This window comes from Bos grunniens, chromosome 27 (genome assembly GCF_055505025.1).
Source record: "Bos grunniens cultivar Pamir isolate PY7600 chromosome 27, Bosgru_T2T1.0, whole genome shotgun sequence".
NCBI classification, from domain to species: Eukaryota; Metazoa; Chordata; class Mammalia; order Artiodactyla; family Bovidae; genus Bos; species Bos grunniens.
In genome coordinates, this window is record NC_141191.1 from 6,694,947 (window position 1) to 6,714,577 (window position 19,631).

At 44.9% G+C, this 19,631-nt stretch overlaps 1 protein-coding gene and 1 long non-coding RNA gene across 33 annotated transcripts in view; one reads left to right on the forward strand and one right to left on the reverse strand.

Moving 5' to 3' along the window:
• MCPH1 (microcephalin 1) overlaps window positions 1–19,631 on the forward strand; it is a 232,385-nt gene that overhangs the window by 47,941 nt on the left and 164,813 nt on the right. For 2 of the 32 annotated variants that reach the window (XM_086379734.1, XM_086379723.1), the window contains one exon: window positions 3,209–3,365. The exons of 28 other annotated variants lie outside the window; for them this stretch is intronic. In XM_086379734.1, coding sequence (XP_086235860.1) covers window positions 3,209–3,328 — 120 coding nt within the window. In that variant the 3' untranslated portion in view covers window positions 3,329–3,365. Of the gene's footprint in view, window positions 1–3,208; window positions 3,366–4,063; window positions 4,192–4,559; window positions 4,869–19,631 lie in introns of those variants that run through there. 2 more of the 32 variants (XM_086379727.1, XM_086379724.1) reach the window with 2 other exon arrangements.
• Window positions 12,223–14,858, reverse strand: LOC147343425 (uncharacterized). Its single transcript, XR_015155998.1, has 2 exons — window positions 14,447–14,858; window positions 12,223–12,711 (listed from the first exon to the last, which is right to left on the reverse strand). It is a non-coding gene; the product is annotated as an uncharacterized LOC147343425 (long non-coding RNA).

A 19,631-nucleotide genomic window follows, 5' to 3' on the forward strand; every position in this document is an offset into this window, starting at 1 on the left:
GTTTAAAACACATGTGTCTCAGGACCCTGATGATCTTTTTTAATCTTAAACTTGAGGTAACACCTGCAGGTAGGGTGATGTCCTTTCTGGGCAGCCCTGCAGAGCAAGCCTGTGAGGCTGTGAATCCTGAGTTCTGTACAGTATAACAGGGTGGAAATCAGGGAGCCTGTGGGTATGGGTCCCGCCTGGGTAGGGGAGTAGCCTGGAGAGGGTGTGGTGCATCCCACAGTTTGGGCGGATGCCTCTCATCCTCGGTTGCTTCTGTTGTCAGCCTGCTCCAGAGTCGCAGACTTGCGGTCTTCCCTCTACTTTGGAGAATTCTCATTTCTCTTACTTCTGGGGATCTACCCCATGTGTTACCTGAGCCTTCTGTGTCCCATGCCTCATGATTTTTCTGTATTTGTATATATCTTTCCTTTTTCATCTCCTTATTTCGTCCTGGGTATCTTCTCTTTTACCCTTCCCCCTATAGAGGTCTGTTTTTATTGTTGTTGTCAGTCACTAAGTCGTGTCCGACTCTTTGCGACCCCATGGACTGCAGCATGCCAGGTTTCCCTGTTCTTTCTGTATCTCCTGGAGCTTGCTCAAACTCATGTCCATTGAGTCATGGTGCCATCCAACAATCTCATCCTCTGTCACCCCCTTCTCCTCCTGCCATCAGTCTTTCCTAGCATCAGGGTCTTTTCCAGTTGGCTCTTTGCATCAGGTGACCAGAGTATTGAACCTACAGTATCAGTCCTTCCAATGAATATTCAGGATTGATTTCCTTTAGGATTGACTGGTTTGATCTCCTTGCAGTCCAAGGGACTCTCAAGAGTCTTCTCCAACATCACAGTTCGAAATCATTAATTCTTTGATGCTCAGTCTTCTTTAGGGTTCAGCTTTCACATTTGCCAACAAAGGTCCGTCTAGTCAAAGCTGTGGTTTTTCCACGAGTCATGTATGGATGTGAAAGTGAAAGTCTTTCAGTCGTTTCTGACTCTTTGCAACCTCATGGACTGGGAATTCTCCAGGCCAGAATACTGGAATGTGTAGCCTTTCCCTTCTCCAGGGGGTCTTCCCAACCCACGGATCAAACCCAGGTCTCCACATTGCAGGCAGATTCTTTACCAGCTGAGCCACATAGAAAGCATGGATGTGAGAGTTGGACTATAAAGAAAGCTGAGCGCTGAAGAATTGATGCTTTTGAACTGTGGTGTTGGAGATGACTCTTGAGAGTCCCTTGGACTGCAAGGAGATCCAACCAGTCCATCCTAAAGGAAATCAGTCCTGAATATTCATTGGAAGGACTGATGCTGAAGTTGAAACTCCAATACTTTGGCCTCCTGATGCAAAGAACTGACTTATTTGAAAAGACCCTGATCCTGGGAAAGATTGAAGGAGGGAGGAGAAGGGGATGACAGAGGATGAGATGGTTGGACGGCATCACCGATTCAATGGACATGAGTTTGAATAGCTCTGGGAGTTGGTGATGGACAGGGAAGCCTGGCGTGCTACAGTCCGTGGGGTTGCGAAGAGTTGGAGCTGAACTCACATTTGTACATGACTCCTGGAAGAGCCATAGCTTTCACTAGATGGACCTTTGCTGGCAAAGTGGTGTCTGCTTTTTAATACACTGTCTAGATTTGTCATAATTTGTCTTCCAAGGAGCATGCGTCTTTTAATTTCATGGCTGTAGTCACTATCCACAGTGATTTTGGAACCCAAGAAAATATACTCTGTCACTGCTTCCATTGTTTCCCATCTCTTTGCCATGAAGTGATGAGACCAGATTCCACGATCTTGGTGTTTTGAATGTTGAGATTTAAGCCAGCTGTTTTACTCTCCTCCTTCACCCTCACCAAGAGGCTTTCTAGTTCCTCTTCACTTTTGCAATAGGGTAGTGTCATCTGTATATCTGAGGTTATTGATATTTCTCCCAGCAGTCTTGATTCCAGCTTGTGCTTCTTCCAGCCCAGCGTTTCTCAGATGTACTCTGCATAGAAGTTAAATAAGAAGGGTGACAATATACAGCCTTGACGTACTCCTTTTCCTATTTGGAACCATGTCCAGTTCTAACTGTTGCTCCTTGACCCGCATACAGGTTTGTCAGGAGACAGGTCAAGTGGTCTGGTATTCCCATCTCTCTTAAGAATTTTCCACAGTGTGTTGTGACCCACACAGTCAAAGGCTTTAGTGTAAGTCAATGAAGCAGAAGTAGATGTTCTTCTGGAACTCTATTGCTTTTTCTATGATCCAGCAGATGTTGGCAATTTGATCTCTGGTTTCTCTGCCATTTCTAAATCTAGCTTGTACACCTGGAAGTTCTCGGTTCATGTATTGTTGAAACCTGGCTTGAAGGATTTTGAGCATTTCTTTGCTAGCATGTGAAATGAGCACTATTGTGCTATTCTTGGAGAAGGAAATGGCAACCTACTCCAGTATTCTTGCCTAGAGAATCCCATGGACAGAGGAGCCTGGTGGGCTGCTGTCCATGGGGTCTCACAGAGGCAGACACAACTGAAGGACTTAGCATGCCTGCATGCATTGGAGAAGGAAATGGTGACTCACTGCACTGTTCTTGCCTGGAGAATCCCAGGGACGGGGGAGCCAGGTGGGCTGCCGTCTATGGGGTCGCACAGAGTCGGACACGACTGAAGTGACACAGCAGCAGCAGCAGCAGCAGCAGTGCTATTCTTATGATAAACTTATATATTAAGTTTTAAAACTTCTTTGATGGTATTTTTCAGTTCTCATCATTCTATTTGGATTTTTTTAAATTTCCAGTGTTCTGCCAAAATTGTTTATTTTGTTTTTTATTTCTCTGTGCATAATCACATTTGTTTCCAACTCTAAGCCCAGTATCTGGGTCCTCTGGCTTCTTCAGTCTCTGTCTCTATTACCTGTTGTTTCTTTAGTTTTCTGCCGTACGTTCTCTAACACACTTGTTTAGTTTTGGCCTGTTTTCTTGCCGAGAGTTGAGGTAATCTGAGGCCGTGCTCCTCTTGGTGCAGCCAGCTGTCCCCCTGGCTCACCTGCAGGTTTCTCTTCCTCCATGACTCGCTGCCTTCTCAGCTTGGCGGCATCTCCATCAACGTGTCTGTGTCTGGTCCAGCTTCACTGATTGTTCACGGTGGGGAGGTTGTCCTGAACTAGTTAGTCTGTCATTCCTGGACATAATGGGTGAATTTTAATGGCCATTAAAAAAATTTTTTTTTTCTCTAATTAGAGCCGGGATAAATCTTTCTCTGAGAAAAGAACAACAAGAGACCAAGTCAGCAGAATTTTTAAGATGAACATTCAAGTCATTGGTTGCAAAAGACATGTTAACCATCTCTTAAAGAGTTGAAAACAGATATAACTCAATAAAGAATTACAAAATCTGAGAGCTATTATTTCCATTAGAGATTTTTTTGTTTAGTACTCAGTTTTAATGGAAAAAGCCATCTTGTACATTGGTGGGAAACTGTCTTTTTTAGATTTATTACCTTAAATATATGCTTATAAATTTGTTGAACCATTTATTATTTTGAGACTCCAATTGAGCAGTGCCATTACCTCCAAAACCTTAGCTTATAATATGTGGGTCATTGGCAAGGAAATATATTTCTCCCATCTTTTCAGAAGGACAAGCATAAGATGTTATGACAAATCGTAACCTGTTTTCTCTTGCTTGTTTAATGTTGTCAGACATAGAACCCAATGAAGATAAATATAACATTAATGCTAGTTATACAGTAAACATATATGAATATGTGGGATTTTTTTCTCCTCCAAAAGTACATTTGTTATTGTTGTTCAAATACTATCAGCCTTAACACAGTCTTTCTTGTAAGTCATCAACCGGACAAGAAAACACAGCTTCCCTAAGAGGGTCTGTTTTTAAGTCTTGTTTTGGAGCCTTTTGTACCCAACAGGTCTGTCATGAGAGGGCGAATGCTGGGTCAGAGTGTAGGGAGTGTCTAACTGGTTTCATAAGCTTGGAGACTTAGAGCGAAGTGAGGAGCCCAACAGTTAAAATTATACAGGTGCATTTATTACATTTTTGAGTCACTAAGTTATGTCCGACTCTTTGCAACCCCAGGGACTGCAGTGCAGCGGGCCCCTCTGCCCGTGAGATTTCCCAGGCTAGAACACTGGAGGAGTCTGCCTTGCCATCCTCCAGGGTCTCGTCCCAAACCAGGGATTGAACCTGCGTATGTTGTGTCTCCTGCGTTGCCAGGTGGGTTCTTTAACCGCTGTGCCACATGGGAAGCCCGCCCTTAGGACAACAGTGGTTAAAAACAGAGAGAAGGAAGAAAAGACACTACACACCCAATCAAGCACTTAAATTTCTACATCTCTTTTACTGAGTAGAAAACAAATGATGAATAATGACTTGCATATGTTCCAGTAATTGCTTGTTCTCACATATTTTATTAGCCTGTGCGCCTTCCAGGACACAAGCTTTAATCTTTTGATACTCTTCGTAATACAGCATGACACACACAATTGATGTTTTGTAAATATTTACTGAGTGAATAAAGGCTGCATGTATTTCCCTTCTGCTTTTTTGAGTTCTCATCTTACACTCTTCCTAGCGCTTTTAACCATCACCCAGTGACGTCGTGTTCATCATAATCTATCCAGGAAAGAGGGCATCTGCGCCGTCTCGATGTAAACCAGAGCTGATGCTTCCCGGAGCCTCCTCTCCTCCCACAGGCCCCGGGACGAGCTCTCCGCTGCGCTGCTGGAGCCGCTGCTGTTTTGTGAATGTGCTCTTACCCTTTGCAGTAATTCCAGGACCCTGGCTGCCTGCCACTAGATAGTGCGCTTGGCCAGAAGCATGTAATCTTGTGGGTTGTTTTGTTTTTAAAGTTTAACTTTCAAGTTGAAAGAGCCGTTGACTCACCCAAATGACAGGTGATATTTATTTTGTTTCTTGACAAATCTGCACGAGCATGCTGTTATTACCCACTTAGGAGAACTGCCACACTTCCTGAAGGATGACCCCCTCTGTAAACGTCCCTGTAAACAACTGCCCATTGTTCAGACACCCCCCCCACCCCCCAAGAGCAGTAAGATGGGGCCCGCCTCCCGTGGGGGCCTTTGCAGATGGTTTGAGAGAGGAGCTGGCAGAGCCTGCAGGGACTGGGATTTCTGGCACCAGGATCTGTAACTGCTTTGATGAGCCATTCCTGGCAAAGCGCACCCAGAGCTGGCAGTGCAAGGGGCGGGGGGTTGCTCGTTATGACAGGTGTCCAGTCTGCCAGCAGATGCGACTCTGTGAGTCCATCCGACAACCTGCTGCCACTGGGAGGTGTGACAAGTGCTTGTGGCTCTGTGAGCCTACTGTTGTTTCTTTTTGTGTATGAGAAAAAAATATTTATATAGAAAACATTAGGAAAGAATCTTCACAGAGCACCACCTGTCCTTTCCGGGGCTTTCTGTGCCCGGTGGCTGCTGTGTGCCACGTTCTAACATGTGCTTCAGAAAGCCTCAGCTGTGCCCCGTCCGGGCGGTGGTGGACGTGAGGGCCACCGGGTCAATGCTGAAGCCACTCTCGTGAGCTCCCAGCGGTCCTCTTGGGCCAGTAAAGGCCGAGGCCGACATAGAGCCCTCCCCATCCCGCCCCCGCCCCCTCCAGAGGTCTGGAGGCAGAGGACACTACGAGGCATCCCGTTAGCATCTGCCGTGGGCGTTCGGGGCACTGGGCAGATTCCAGATTCACGTTCCGGATGTAGTCACAGCTGCTGGTTCCGAAGGTCTAGCTCACTAAATATGACATCTGGAGAATGTTAGCCAAGGGATCGTAACCTTGGTAACCTGGCTTAGAGATATCAAATTAATCTGAGCTGTGCAAAACCTCAAAATAGTAACCTGCTGAAGTGGCGATCTTTAACCCAACAAAATGGATTCTCTGGGAGTAAAGGAGCTGAAGAGAAGGAAAAGACATGCAACTCCGTGTCCCGCCCCTCCTTTTAAATACTTGTTTTTTTCTTTTTCTGATGGCATTTTAAAAAATTTTACATATATATATTAATATAAATTTAATATAAATTTTACATGTATGTATATTTGACCACGCTGTGTGGCATGTGGGACCCTAACCCCCAACCAGGGACTGAGCCTGCACCCACTGCACTGGAGGTAAAAAGTCCTAACCTCCAGGCCACCAGTGTGCACGCCTGCCTAGGGATGTCTGCCTCTGCAACCCCGTGGACTGTAGCCCACCAGCCTTCTCTGTCCATGGGATTCTCCAGCGAGAATACTGGAGTTGGGTGCTGTTTCCTTCCAGGAAATCTTCCCCACCACTGGGTGGAACCCACGTCTCTTACACCTCCTGCATTGGTGGGGGGATTCTTTACCACTCATGCCACCAAGGGAACTCCCTAAATGCTTTCCTCACTGAGCAGCCACTGTGCCAGGGGACTGTTTCTGCCTAATGTGATGACTCCCTCCTGCCCCCACCCTCTTCTCAGACAGTTAGAGATCCAAGCGCATCTCCATCATTCTGTCTCTCTGCCCAGTTTGGAAATATGACTCACTTCTGCCCAGTCAGACGCAAAGGGAAGTCTTGCTGGGAGATTTCTGGAAAGAGCCTCCTGTCACTGGAGACATCCCTGGGAAGACAGCCCCTCCTGCTCCTCTGAGCTCTGTTACAGCTGGACATGCCTCCTGGAAGGGACCGCGTGGGCCAAGGACCCTCCAGAGAGCGGCCCCGGAGAGGGCGGGGAAGGGCCTGCAGACCGCATGGCTTCTCCCCCAACCTCAGTGCGGGTGGGAGCAGTCATCTGCAAGTTGCTAAGGTGCCAGGACGTGCACACGTGGAGACGCACGTGTGTGTCCACAAAGCGTGCGTCCACTTGACATGTGGGTGGTTTTCCCAGCAGGTTTTTCCCAGTCTTCTCTGGAGGAGCAGCGCTGTCCTCTCTTGTCGCAAGAAATGTATCGCTTCTCCTCTCCTTAAATTTGCTCAACTCTTCTCTGTTTGGTTTCAAAGTGACCGCTCTCCAAATAAATACTTACGAATATGAATTATTGGATATTAGTAGTTTAAAAAAAAAAAAAGACGTTAAAACAAGCATTATTCAGATGGAAAGGAATTGAGTGACAGATGAAGCCACAACTCAGAGTCAGTGAGGCATTATTACAGCCTCTTAGAAAATAAAGCTGGAGGCATTTCACATAGATTTTGGCACATGCCTTTGTGGCTTTTGGATATGCGTTGGGATTTAGTGAACGTATCAGTGGTGAGTCAGGATAACATACAATAGCTGTGAATTGGGCAGGCTGGTGTGTAGGGGGGTTCTCAATCTGGCCTTCCTTATCAGTGAATTTCAGTTTTTCAAAAACTTTTCTAAAGATAGGCTGTTTTATTTTTCTGCAGAAATGTCTTCTGCTTTCTACTTCTGAATAAATCCACTATTTGTAATCTAATTCTGTTCATTTTTTTTGAAAAGCACCAAAGGGAATTCCCTGGCGGTCCAGTGGTTAGGACACGGTGCTTTCGCTGCCAAGGGCCTGGGTTCCATTCCTGGCCGGGGCACTGAGATCCCACAAGCCTCTCGATGCAGCCAAAATAAATAAAAATGTGAAAAGGCACCACATCTCTCTCAGCATCGATCAGATTGGGGCTTTTTGCTTTGTTTCCGGTATTTTTTATTTTTTTTTTTTACTGTGTCTCTCCAGCTCACTGGGTGATGTTTTTTAGCACAGAGTTGGGACAACAGATAGCAAACTAGAAATCTGAACCCAGGCTTCGGCTACAGTGTGAGCCCTGAGGTTCAGGGCCAGAGGGGACAGTGTGTGTCTTTGTCTCAGAGTAAAAGCCCTAGCCCAGACATCCCATGAGGTTGCTTTGCCCCCTGCCAAATTTACCCGTTGTTTCCCAAAGGCCAGGCTTTTTGAGTTTAGGATATGTTGAGAGTATATGGTGAAAGAACTCTGCCCTTCACAGGAGCTGAGGCATCTAAGCAAGTTTCTTTCTCAGGCTGCCCGCAAGGGCTGGGATCTGAAGCGGTCCTTACCTGCCTGCGGGTGGCAGCGGGGCTGAAAGACGGTCTCAGGCTGGCCACCCACCCTGGACACCCTTGTCCCGCGGCATGCTGTATGGGCTCAGATGCCTCACGTCACTCTGTGGGCTGCTGTCTGTTGTCCTCTGTCTCAGAGGGGGTGCACAGACAGAGGGGCCCCAGGTGGGGCCTGTGGGAGCCCCGTGGGGCTGCCCTCCCCCGCCCTCCAGTGCATACCCTCCTCCTCTCTGGGACACTGGGGCGGCCCAGGTCCTGTCTCCTCCTCTCTGGGACACTGGGGTGGTCCGGGTCCCGCCTCCTCCTCTCTGGGACACTGGGGCAGCCCGGGTCCCGCCGCCTCCTCTCTGGGACACCGGGGTGGCCCGGATCCCGCCGCCTCCTCTCTGGCACACTGGAGTGGCCCGGGTCCCGCCTCCTTCCTCGCCTGGCCCCTCTTCTCCCTGGAGCCCATTCCTGAGTACAGAAGGGGTTGTGGCACTCCAGTCTAATCTGCGCAGGCTACCAAGATGGAATTCAGCAGACTGGATGGCTCATAAAGAGCATTCTGTAGGCTGAGGTCAAGGCCGGGCGGGTTCAGGGTTAGGCGTGGCCACCTACTGGTTCATGCACGGCTGTCTTCTTACTGGGAGCTGGTATGGCAGACAGGAGGAGAGGCGAAGGGGTCCCTTTCATAAGGCTCCCCCCTCGTGACCTCATAACCCCCAAAGTCCCACCTCCCGACGTTGTCACACTGGGGTTAGGATTCCAACAAAGGAACTTAGGGGGACAGAGGCATTCCATTCTGAGGAGTGTGCTCCTTGCTATTAGGGCTCCATTGCCTCTGGTCCCCAGCACACTCACGGCCAGGAATTGGGTGGAGGCGCTGACCCCTGGCACTTTGAGCGTTTGATGCTAAGTTTGTTAGATAAAGCATCTTAAAATATCATGATTTTTGTGTGTATGTGTTTTTTAACAAATCGGGTATTGATGAATAACTCAGATGTTTTCATTTTCTCTATGCTTTTTTTTTTCATTTTACGATAAACAGTTCATCTTTATCCAACATATGAGTATCAAAATCAATACTGATGCTTTACTGACCAATAAAACTGATCATTTTATTATTGCATTGTTTGAGAACATTTAGAAAGGTATTATACTTTTTAGGAAAAATAAAACCCTGAATATTAACAGTCTCTGTAATTCTCCTTATTAAAAAATAAATTTCACATAAGGAAAAAATATATTAAAAAGAACAATTAAGTTACAAAAAGATTCACTTAAGTAAGTTAAAGATTTCTGCCCCAGCTTTCTGCAGTGAGCCCAGCTTCAGAGCATAGATTTGATCATCAAACTAAAAGCAAAGGGATAATACTATGTAGGACACATCTCATGAGCTGCTTATTTTTAAAAAACTGGAATCTCTTATCCGTAGATTGAGCTTTTTCTGAAGACACTTAAATGATGTAGCTGCCAAGGTCGAGATAATAGAAAATTCTCAGGTCTGATTTGAAGACATTGTTCAGAATTAATGTTTTGTCCTATATGATTTGCTCACTTTTATGTTCTCTAGGGGGCTTCCTTGGTGGCTCAGATGGTAAAGAATCTGCCTGTAGTGTGGGAGACCCTGGTTTGACCTGGATTGGGAAGATCCCCTGGAGAAGGGAGTGACTACCCACTCCAGTATTCTGGCCTGGAGAATCCCATGGACAGAGGAGCCTGGTGGGCTACAGTCCATGGGGTCACAAGGAGTCAGACACGACTGAGGGAATATTCTCTATAGTCAAAATTCATGCAAATATATGATTCTGGCAGTGCCTGCATACCTAGGGGGGCTTATATTAGTAGTGATTGAAATCAATAATCTTGACAAAGGTGTGAGTTATCTCTTCACTTTTAAAAAGATTTATATATTTTTTAATTAAAGGATGATTGCTTTACAGTATTTTGTTGGTTTCTGCCATACATCAACATGAATCAGCCTATCTCTTCACCTTTTTTTTTTTTTTCCAGGAAGTGTTTCCACTGTTTACTTATGAGATGCTACCTAAACCCAAAACATTTAAAGAATGTTTTATTTTTAAAGTGTTTCTTTTTTATCACTACTTAAAACAAGTATATTTGTTTCATTTGACCTCCCTTTGATCTTATTAAAACAAAATCAACTAGACTATTTCCCAGATATTCAGTGTCACCTGCCCTCCCCCAACTCACCACTTTAGAACTTCCAGAAAGTACTTTTGCTAAAGTTAAGTACTGTGTTTCATATCTGCGAGCTCTTCCTCACTGGTTAGTGGATTATTTCCTACGAGTATCTCTCTGTATCGGCTTTGATCACCTTTTGGTGTTGCGTAGCTGTATTTGGACAAGTGTTTTCCTTTTAAGGAACAGAATGCTGCTATGCGTTCTTTTTTTCATGAACAACAATGTTAAAAACAGAAGTTTGTTTTTCTTCTTTCTGGCATGAGCATTCTATAACAGAAACCCTGGAATGCTTACCTGCATAGGTGTGAGCAGAGTAAGAGTGGGTGACGACATTCTACACTAACATACTGAAAGTGACGGGATGAAGGTTTCCACTTTTCCTGAGGTTGTCCATAAGCTGCAGCTTTGCTGTGTTTTCATTTCTGAGATCGTCACGCTTACAGCTACAGTGTTAAGATACATGCCTGTGTTTACGGTTCTTCTCACATGAATCTAGTTAAGCCCCCAGATGACCTGTGAATACAGGTAAACTTTCTGGATCTCCAAACCGTGTCCCACCAGCGTCAGTGCAGGAAGACAACAGAGGTTGTACCTTGAACCACTGGCTGCCTTGTTAACTTAGCATCACGAGCTACTGCAGACGATGAAAGAGTTCTTGTGTCCTCTCAAAAATGCGAAAATTAGTGGAGCCTCCCACAAGACATACATACTAGTCCCGACCCAGGGATCGAACCCAGGTCTCCTGCATTGCAGGCAGACGCTTTAACCTCTGAGCCACCAGGGAAGCCCACTAGTGCAAACTAAGGGGTGTCATTTCTACCATCCTGTTAAAGAGTCAGGGAACATCTTCCCAGTCTTGGCACAATTCTTCCCAAGACTTACTCTCTTCTGAATGTTGATCTCTGGAGTGACATCTTGGTAAATGCATACAAACCCCTCTCAGATCCCCAAAGGAGCCCTTTTCTGTCCCCTCCTTTGCGTGTTTGTCCCCTAGACCACCCTGTCCCGCCTCGCCTGCCAAATTCCTCATCCTCCAAGTCTTACCTGGGCCACATTTTCCTTCAAGATTTCCTGACCACTTTCCCCCTTCAGGCTGCCAGTTTTGTCTCCTTTGTATTCTTGACTACACATAAATCTGATGATACCTGTAGTTTGACTGGATTATAATTTTATATCTAAATGCTTTTCACCCTCTTTACAGCAGGAATCGTTCTTACATCCCTAGTGTCTGGTTTTGTGCTTGATAAATTAGTCTGACCAACCTAGATAGCATATTCAAAAGCAGAGACATTATTTTGCCAACAAAGGTCCATCTAGTCAAGGCTATGGTTTTTCCTGTGGTCATGTATGGATGTGAGAGTTGGACTGTGAAGAAGGCTGAGCGCTGAAGAATTGATGCTTTTGAACTGTGGTGTTGGAGAAGACTCTTGAGAGTCCCTTGGACTGCAAGGAGATCCAACCAGTCCATTCTGAAGGAGATCAGCCCTGGGATTTCTTTGGAAGGAATGATGCTAAAGCTGAAACTCCAGTACTTTGGCCACCTCATGCAAAGAGTTGACTCATTGGAAAAGACTCTGATGCTGGGAGGGATTGAGGGCAGGAGGAGAAGGGGACGACAGAGGATGAGATGGTTGGATGGCATCACTGACTCGATGGACCTGAGTCTGAGTGAACTCCAGGAGTTGGTGATGGACAGAGAGGCCTGGCGTGCTGCGATTCATGGGGTCGCAAAGAGTCAGACACGACTGAGCGACTGATCTGATCTGATCTGATTTAGTGTCTGATGACCAAATGAGTATTGGTATCTGCATTCTTTATAGCATAGGATGATTCTGTTTCTATTAATTATTCAAGGATTTCTTCCTCTTTTCATCACTTTATATTCAAAATTGACCTTAGAGGACAAACTTGACATTGGAAATTAAAACACTGAAGTAGAAGATCTAATGAGACAGGTGCTTCTTGGGTATTCACAGCCTTTGTCAAAACTCTGTTCCTAGACATTTAAAACAAACGTGTAGTAGTTGTGACAGACAAAATGAACTGAAATTCAGAAAATGGTTTTATTCAGACCAATATAATGTGGAGGTCATTCTTTGATGGGGAGCGCTTGGGGGAAGGAGAAGCCCTGGGGTTTCACAGAGCCGGGGAAGCAGGGTGGCGTTGAGGGTCTTTGGGCAAGAAGATGTGAGCGCAGGCCGTCTGGGTCTGAGTTGGTGGAACGAGAAAGGTGGTGTGGGTGACGGAGAGCAGTGGTCCTTCGGAGTTAGCCTTTTCTTCAAACACAAGGGTGGCGGCTTTCCAACCAGTGCAGTTTTGCAAGCGCACAGAGCTCAGGTTCCATTTTCTCAGTCCCAGAGGAAAGGACATGGTTCCTCAGCAAACAACTCGGACATGTTGGTAAACCTTCTGCGTGAGGCAAAGCTGAGTCTCCTAGCCTCTGGGGAATTCTTGCTGATGCTGGTTCATCTGCCGTTGGCAAAGATTGGTTGTTTTCGGGCCCTGAAGATTGGGCATTGTAAAAGAGGTATTCCTGAAGTGAAAAGGAGCAAACAATTGACTTAGACAGTTGAACTGTATGAAGACTCGGGAGTTGAGCCTTCAGGACCCCATGAAGGAGCAGCTCTTAGTTTTGCAGGACAGCTTCTCAAGTGTCCTGAGGGTCTCCATCAAGGTTGCCCACAGGCATGGCCACCTCTCATACAGAGGCATGTGCCAGACGCTCCCGGGGCCTGTGCAGAGAGGACCCTGCCCACCTGGGCTCATGTTGGGCAGCAGTGCCCATGGCTCCATTAGAGCCAGGGAGAAAGGCGCCTGCAAGGTCACCAGAGGCCAGACCGGGGTCCTGGCCGCCTGGCGCTGGCTCCTGGTGGTGCCGAGACTTTAGTTTGGGGGACTGTAGGCAGATGCTGAAGAAAACCGGAAACACTGGAGATTTAGTAAGGACTGGCAGTTTGGGCAAGGCAGTAGGACTTGGGCCAGGGTGCAGATAGGGATGCAAACTGGTTTTTACCTAGCGGAAAAGGAAGTCTAGTAAGAGTCTACCAGACAAAGCAGAGTTTTCGCATCCACCAGTTTCCTGCAGTGTCCACAGAGGTGCAGAGTCACTCAGTGAACATGGCTAAAATCCAAAGTCCTGGAATGGTGTTCGGTAAACACTGCAGAGTTTCCCATAGAAACGGAATTTTTTTCTGTAGTCCCTCCCCCAGTAATCAAAGAAAGATTATTTATGATCACAGAGTAAGGCTGGTCTCATTAGCTGTGTTTAGATAGGTGCAGCAAGAATGGTAATTTACCACCTAGGCCTTAGGTTTGATTTTCGGGAAGTTTTCATAAGGGATCGTAGATTGTAACATTTAAAAGCCTCTTGGGGTAAGGAAGCCAAGCCAAGAGCCTGCTGTCAGATTTCACCTGCAGTGCCTATAAATTTGGGTGAATTCCTTTCTTCTGAGGTCCCCACCGTCTTGTAGTTCTTGGGCCTGCTCAGAGTCACCTCCCTCACTCCGGGAACACTGTGAGCCAGGGACCAGGCTCGTCATAAATAAGCTACAAGGATATATTGCACAGCACAGGGAATATAGCTAGTATTTTACAGTAACTTTAAGTGGAGTATAATCTATAAAATTTTTGAATCATTATTTTATAACTTGAAACTAACATAATATTGTAGATCAACTATACTCCAATTTAAAAAAGGAAACAGTAAGGAAATCCCTTCCCAAAATTTTTCTTTAAGTAGTTTTTCTTTTTTGGCACTGTTTAAAATACTGGGAGTTCAATTTCCATAATATTTGGGAATTTTAGGAATATTCGGTTTGTAGGCACTTTATTTCTAAGCCAACAGCTTCTTTAGGAGATTTTAAAATCTCAATTGGTAACACCATCTCAAGACGCTTTTCTCAGGATGAGAATGGCCTTTCTGGATTATAGGCATGGATGCACATAGACACACACACACACAGAACACACACAGAGCTTATAATTTCAATTTTAAAATTTTACTCATAGCTAAAAATTTCTCTCATGGCATAAACACGGAAATCCAAAATTTAGGCCAGATATCTACTCCCTGGTGGCATGAAATTGTTAATAGTTTTTGAACTGAAAGTAGAAAAACAAGCAGAAAAAACTCTGTTGTCTGTCAGGGAACAAAGATCTCTGTGGACCATCAACTGATTTGCAGAGATCACCAAGTGGTCAGACCGTGAAACCAAAAGAAACGGGCACCAGAGTGAACGCTCAGAAAGCAGTAAACATCAGACCCTTACCGTGGTATTGCTGGACCAGAGCCCGGACTCCAGGACGTGATCTGCTCCCGATGCTGGGACCCTGAGTCCCCACTCAGAAGGGTCCCGAAGATGCCCTCAGCCAGGGTTACCTGGGCAGGGAAGTGGGGCCAGTTCCACGCGAGGCCCAGCCCCAGATCTCTGAAAACAAACGCACGAGACGGTTGAGCCCATTCTTTTCAGACTGATGTTACTGGAGCGTGGGGAGCCTTGCAGAGAAAAGGCGGGGCCTGGGGCTCCCGAGGCAGGTGAGCAAGGGGGTCATCAGTGCATCTGGTGGGAACCCCAGGAGGCAGGAGGGGGGCTTTTCCGCCACGGAGGAAGGGCGCCAGCTGCCGGCTGCCGTCCTGTCTCAGAGCAGTGGAGGGGAGCATGGGCCCTTCCGCTGCGCTTTCCCAAGAACCCGAAAGGGTGGGAAGAGTTCTTACCCAGCTTTCTAGATTCCAGGGCACAGGGACCAGGTCACATTCAAGTTTGTTTTGGAGAATCAACTTTTCATAGAATGGGAATGCATCTTACAGGACAGGGAGATCCAGGTCTCAGTCTTGAAGGACTGTTTCATTTTGCAACACTGACTGTAGTTGGTTCGAATAGAGGTTAGCCTGTCTTTTTTTTTTTTTTGTCTTTTCCAATAACGTTAAATAAGATTTTCCTATCCTCATTAGCTTTGTGCACTGTGGCTGTCACCCTACGTGTAGCTTCACAGCCAGGGTGGAGCAGGGCCAGGCCACCATCATTAAGAGAGAAGAAAGCGACTGAACTTTCTCCCTGTTTTTATTACTTTCGTTGAAAGGTGACATGTAGCAAAGGTTACATAGATAAATGACCAAGTTAGGAAATGTATTCTCATGAAATCACATACTGTGAAGGTTATGTTTACAAAACTGCTCGAATTAATATCTGCTTTCAGCGAAGTAATTAATCACTTAGCCCTGTAGGAGTACTTCATTGTCTGGTTTCTTAGATGAGACACATGAGGTAAGGAAAGGCCAAGTGGCCGTCAGATACGAAGTCACTAACAAGTGAGCTACAAAAATATGTACTGAATTGCAGTCTTCTTCTGGGTCTCCTAGCATCTGATTGTATCTTTTATGCTTCATATATTCTTTCTGTATAATTGCCTGGTAGAAGGTATTTTCCGGCAGTGATAGTATTCTAAGAGGAGGAAAAGAACCTTGACTTCTGTGCACAGAGCTTTTATTCTGCTCGGCAGAGCATGCCGAATGCTTGCTGCGCTTCAAGTACTGTAAGGGGCAAATTGATAATTGACCCTCTAAGTGGTTTTTACAGTGGTGGTTATATGCCTTGCCAGTTCACAGAATGTTCACCTGAATAACAGTTAAAACTTTGTCTTATGAAGATTTTCAAATAGAAGAAAAGTGAAAGAATTGTCCATGCGTTCCCACACCAAATTTGTGTTTGCTCCCCCACAGCACAGTAGAGCCATTTTACTGATGAGGTTGTGGTGAAGGAAAGTACAGGGCCCAAAAAGAACGTGCTTGGAAGACCCTAGCTCCCCAAAAACCCTTCAGAGAAGGGTTTTTAATAACCCCTAGGTCCCACCTCACCCCGTCCCCTGGTAAGTATTTCTTCTTTCTTTTTTTTTAAACGCCAAAAACATTTTGTAGTGGAGTATGGCCGATCAGCAGCATTGTGATAGTTTGAGGTGAACAGCAAAGGCTCAGCCAGACACACACATGTATCCATTCTCCCCCAAACCCCTCTCCCATCCAGGCTGCCAGGTAACATCGGGCAGAGTTCCCTGCCCTGTACAGGCTCCTTGTTGGTTATCCATGTTAAATACAGCAGAGTGTGCCTGACCTTCCCCAAGTCCCCAACTATTCCTCCCTGCCCCAGAAACCATAAGTTCATTTTCTACGTCTGTGAGTCTCCTTCTGTTTTATAAGTTCAGTTCTATAGTTTCTTTTTAGATTCCACCTATAAGTGATGTGGTATGGACATTTCTCCTCCTCTCTCTGACTTACTTCACTCAATATGACACACTCTAGGTCCATCCAGGTTGCTGCAAATGGCATGACTTCATTCTTTTTTAATGAATGAATAAGATTCCATTGTTTATGTATGTACCACATCTTTATCCATTCCTCTGTCTATGGACATTTAGGTTGCTTCCATGCCCTGGCTATTGTAAACTGTGCTCCAGTGAACATCGGGTTGCATGTTATCTTTTCGCTGCAAGCCCCCAGTAACTTCTGGTCTACTCTATCTCTACAAGCTTACCTTTACTAGAAATTTTGTAAATAGAATTATATAGTATGCATCCTTTTATATCTAGCTTTTTTTCTCTTAGCATGTTTTCAAGAGTCATCCATGTTGTATATATGAGAACTTCATTTGTTTTTATGGATGAATAATATTCCATTGTATGTATATTCCCAATTTTGTCTATCCTTTTATCTACCGATGGACATGGGTTGTTTTCACCTTTTGGCTCTTGTGAAAATTCACATACAAGTATATGAGTCCTTGTTTTTCGATTCATTTTGATGTTTGCCGGGAGTAAGTCTGCTTGCCCTCTGGTAATTCTCTGTTTAACTTTCTGAGGAGCCACCAGATGTTTCCCACTGCGGCCGCATCATTTTATATTCCAGCACAAACCCTCATCAACACTTGCTGTTTTGGGGGAGTTTTATTGTTGTTGTTGTTATTATAACCATCCTAGTAGCTATAACCCAGGGACGGCAGGGCCTGGTGGTGCCGTCTGTGGGGTTGCACAGAGTCGGACACGACTGAAGCGACTTAGCAGCAGCAGCCGTAGCTATAAAGTGGTATCTCATTAGGTCTGGTATCTCATTTGAATTTCCCAAATGACTAGTGGTTTAGAGCATATTTTCATGTGCTACGGGCCATTTGCTTATCTTCTTTGGAAAAATGTCTATTCAAGTTATTTGCCCATGTTTAAAATGAGTTGTCCTTTTTTTGTTGAGTTGTAGAAGTTCTTATATATTCGGGATGTTAAACCCTTGTCAAATGTATGATTAGCACATATTTTCTCCCATTTTTGGGATTATCTTTTCACTGTCTTTATAGTGTTTTCTGATGCCAAAAAAAGTTGTTAATTTTGATGAAGTCCAATTTATTTAATATTTAATATCTTTTTTGCCTGTGCTTTTGGTGCCATAATTTAAGGAACCAGTGTCATGAATATTTTTCCCTGTGTTTTCTTCCAAGAGTTTTATAGCTTCTGCTCTCAAATTAGATTCATTTTGAGTTAATTTTTTTCTACAGTGTAAGGTAAAGATCCAGTTTATTTCATATGTGGTTATCCAGTTCTCTCAGCATCATTTGTTGAAGAGACTATCCATGAACAATCTTGGCAACCTTGTCAAAAATAGTTGACCATAGATGTGAGGGTTTATTTCCAGACTTTCAATTCTGTATTCACATCTATCCCTGTGCAGTACTATACAATTTGAGTACTGTAATTTTGTAGTAAATTTTGAAATCAGGAAGTGTGAGATCTCCATTTTGTGGTTCTTTTTCAAGATTGTTTTGGCTATTTGTGTTTCCTTGGAATTCCATATGGATTTTAGGATGGATTTTTCCATTTCTACAAAAATTGCCATTGGAATTTTGGTAGAGATTGCATTGAATCTGCTGTGGCAAGTATTGTCATCAATAATATTAAGTCTTCCAATTCATGAACACAGACTGTCTTTCCATTTATTTAGGTCATCTTTGATTTCTTCTAGCAATTAAAAAAATTTTCAGTGTACAAAGCTTGCTTCATCTTTGTTAAATTTATTCCTAAGTATTTTATTATTTTTGGTGCTAATAAATGGAATTGGTTTCTTAGTTTCCTTTTCTGATTGTTCATTACTAAGGTATAGAAATACAAATAAATTTTGTGCTTTTTTTGTTTCCTGCCGCTTTGCTAAATTCATTTGTCCTAACATTTATTTATGGTTTCTTCATAGAGTTTTCTGCCTGTAAGATCTTCTCATCTGTGAAAAGAGATAGGTTGATTTCTTCCTTTACAATTTGAATTTCTTTTTCTTGCATAATTTCCTGAAAAGAACAGTAGCTTAGTTTTGGATATGTCACATCTGAGATCCTTACTAGACCTCCAGATGGAGATGTCAGATAGGAGGAGAGTCTGAGTCTTGGCATCACAGAATGGGTCTCAGCTAGAAATGTGAAGTTGGGATTGTAGGCGTTTTGCTCCTGCAGAAAGCCCTGAGGTCATGTGAGGGCTCCCGGGAGTGAGTGCAGGTAAGAAAGAGAAGCAGCCTGAGGTGCAGTCACAGAGAAGGAGCCCGGTGATCAGAAGTCAGGAGAGCTTCCTCTGCCTGTCCCTCTTCACGCCTTCATTCTAGGAATGAGCACTTCTCACTGATGACGTCCTACAGGCTGCTTCTGGATGGGTCCCCAGAAGAAACTAAATGCTTTGGAATGACCTCCACAGGGTTTTACTTGGGGTTGGCCATGTCACTGGCTCTGTGTAGTCGTCATTCTAGGATGACACTGAAGCCAGAATCTTACTCCTGCATAAAGGCCTTGTCTCCAGACTCAGCCCAGGGAGCCATGCTCATGTTCTACTTGTATCCAGGACAGAGGAGAGCTGACAAAGGATGTTCTGAAGGGAAACTAAAAACACAGGATCTTGGCTGTCCATTGTTGGCTAGCTCATGTGCTGTTTCTGAGGTCTTCCTCCGAGTATGCTTTTCATTCACCTTGTCTCTTCCTTCACTGTGTCTCAGTAGCCCCGTGTGGCACAGAGGCCCTTGCGTCCCCATGTGTCCCCCTGGGTCCTTTGGGCACCTTTGGTTCCTTCTCATTCATTCATAGGACCATTCAAGGCACTGCTTTGTGTGCCATGATGGTTTCGAGGTTATACTGAGCAGCTGACTCCATTTGAGGCACATCACATGACCTGAAAGAGTGTAAGAATAGCGTGCATTCCTGTTTGTGTTTTAAATAAAGAGAACATTTAGGGGGACTTCCTGGTGGTCCAGTGGTTAAGAATCTGCCTTCCTCTGTATAATAGGATCCAGTTTCATCCACCTCATTAGAACTGATTCAAATGTATTCTTTTTAATGGCTGAGTAATACTCCATTGTGTATATGTACCACAGCTTTCTTATCCATTCATCTGCCGATGGACATCTAGGTTGCTTCCATGTCCTGGCTATTGTAAACAGTGCTG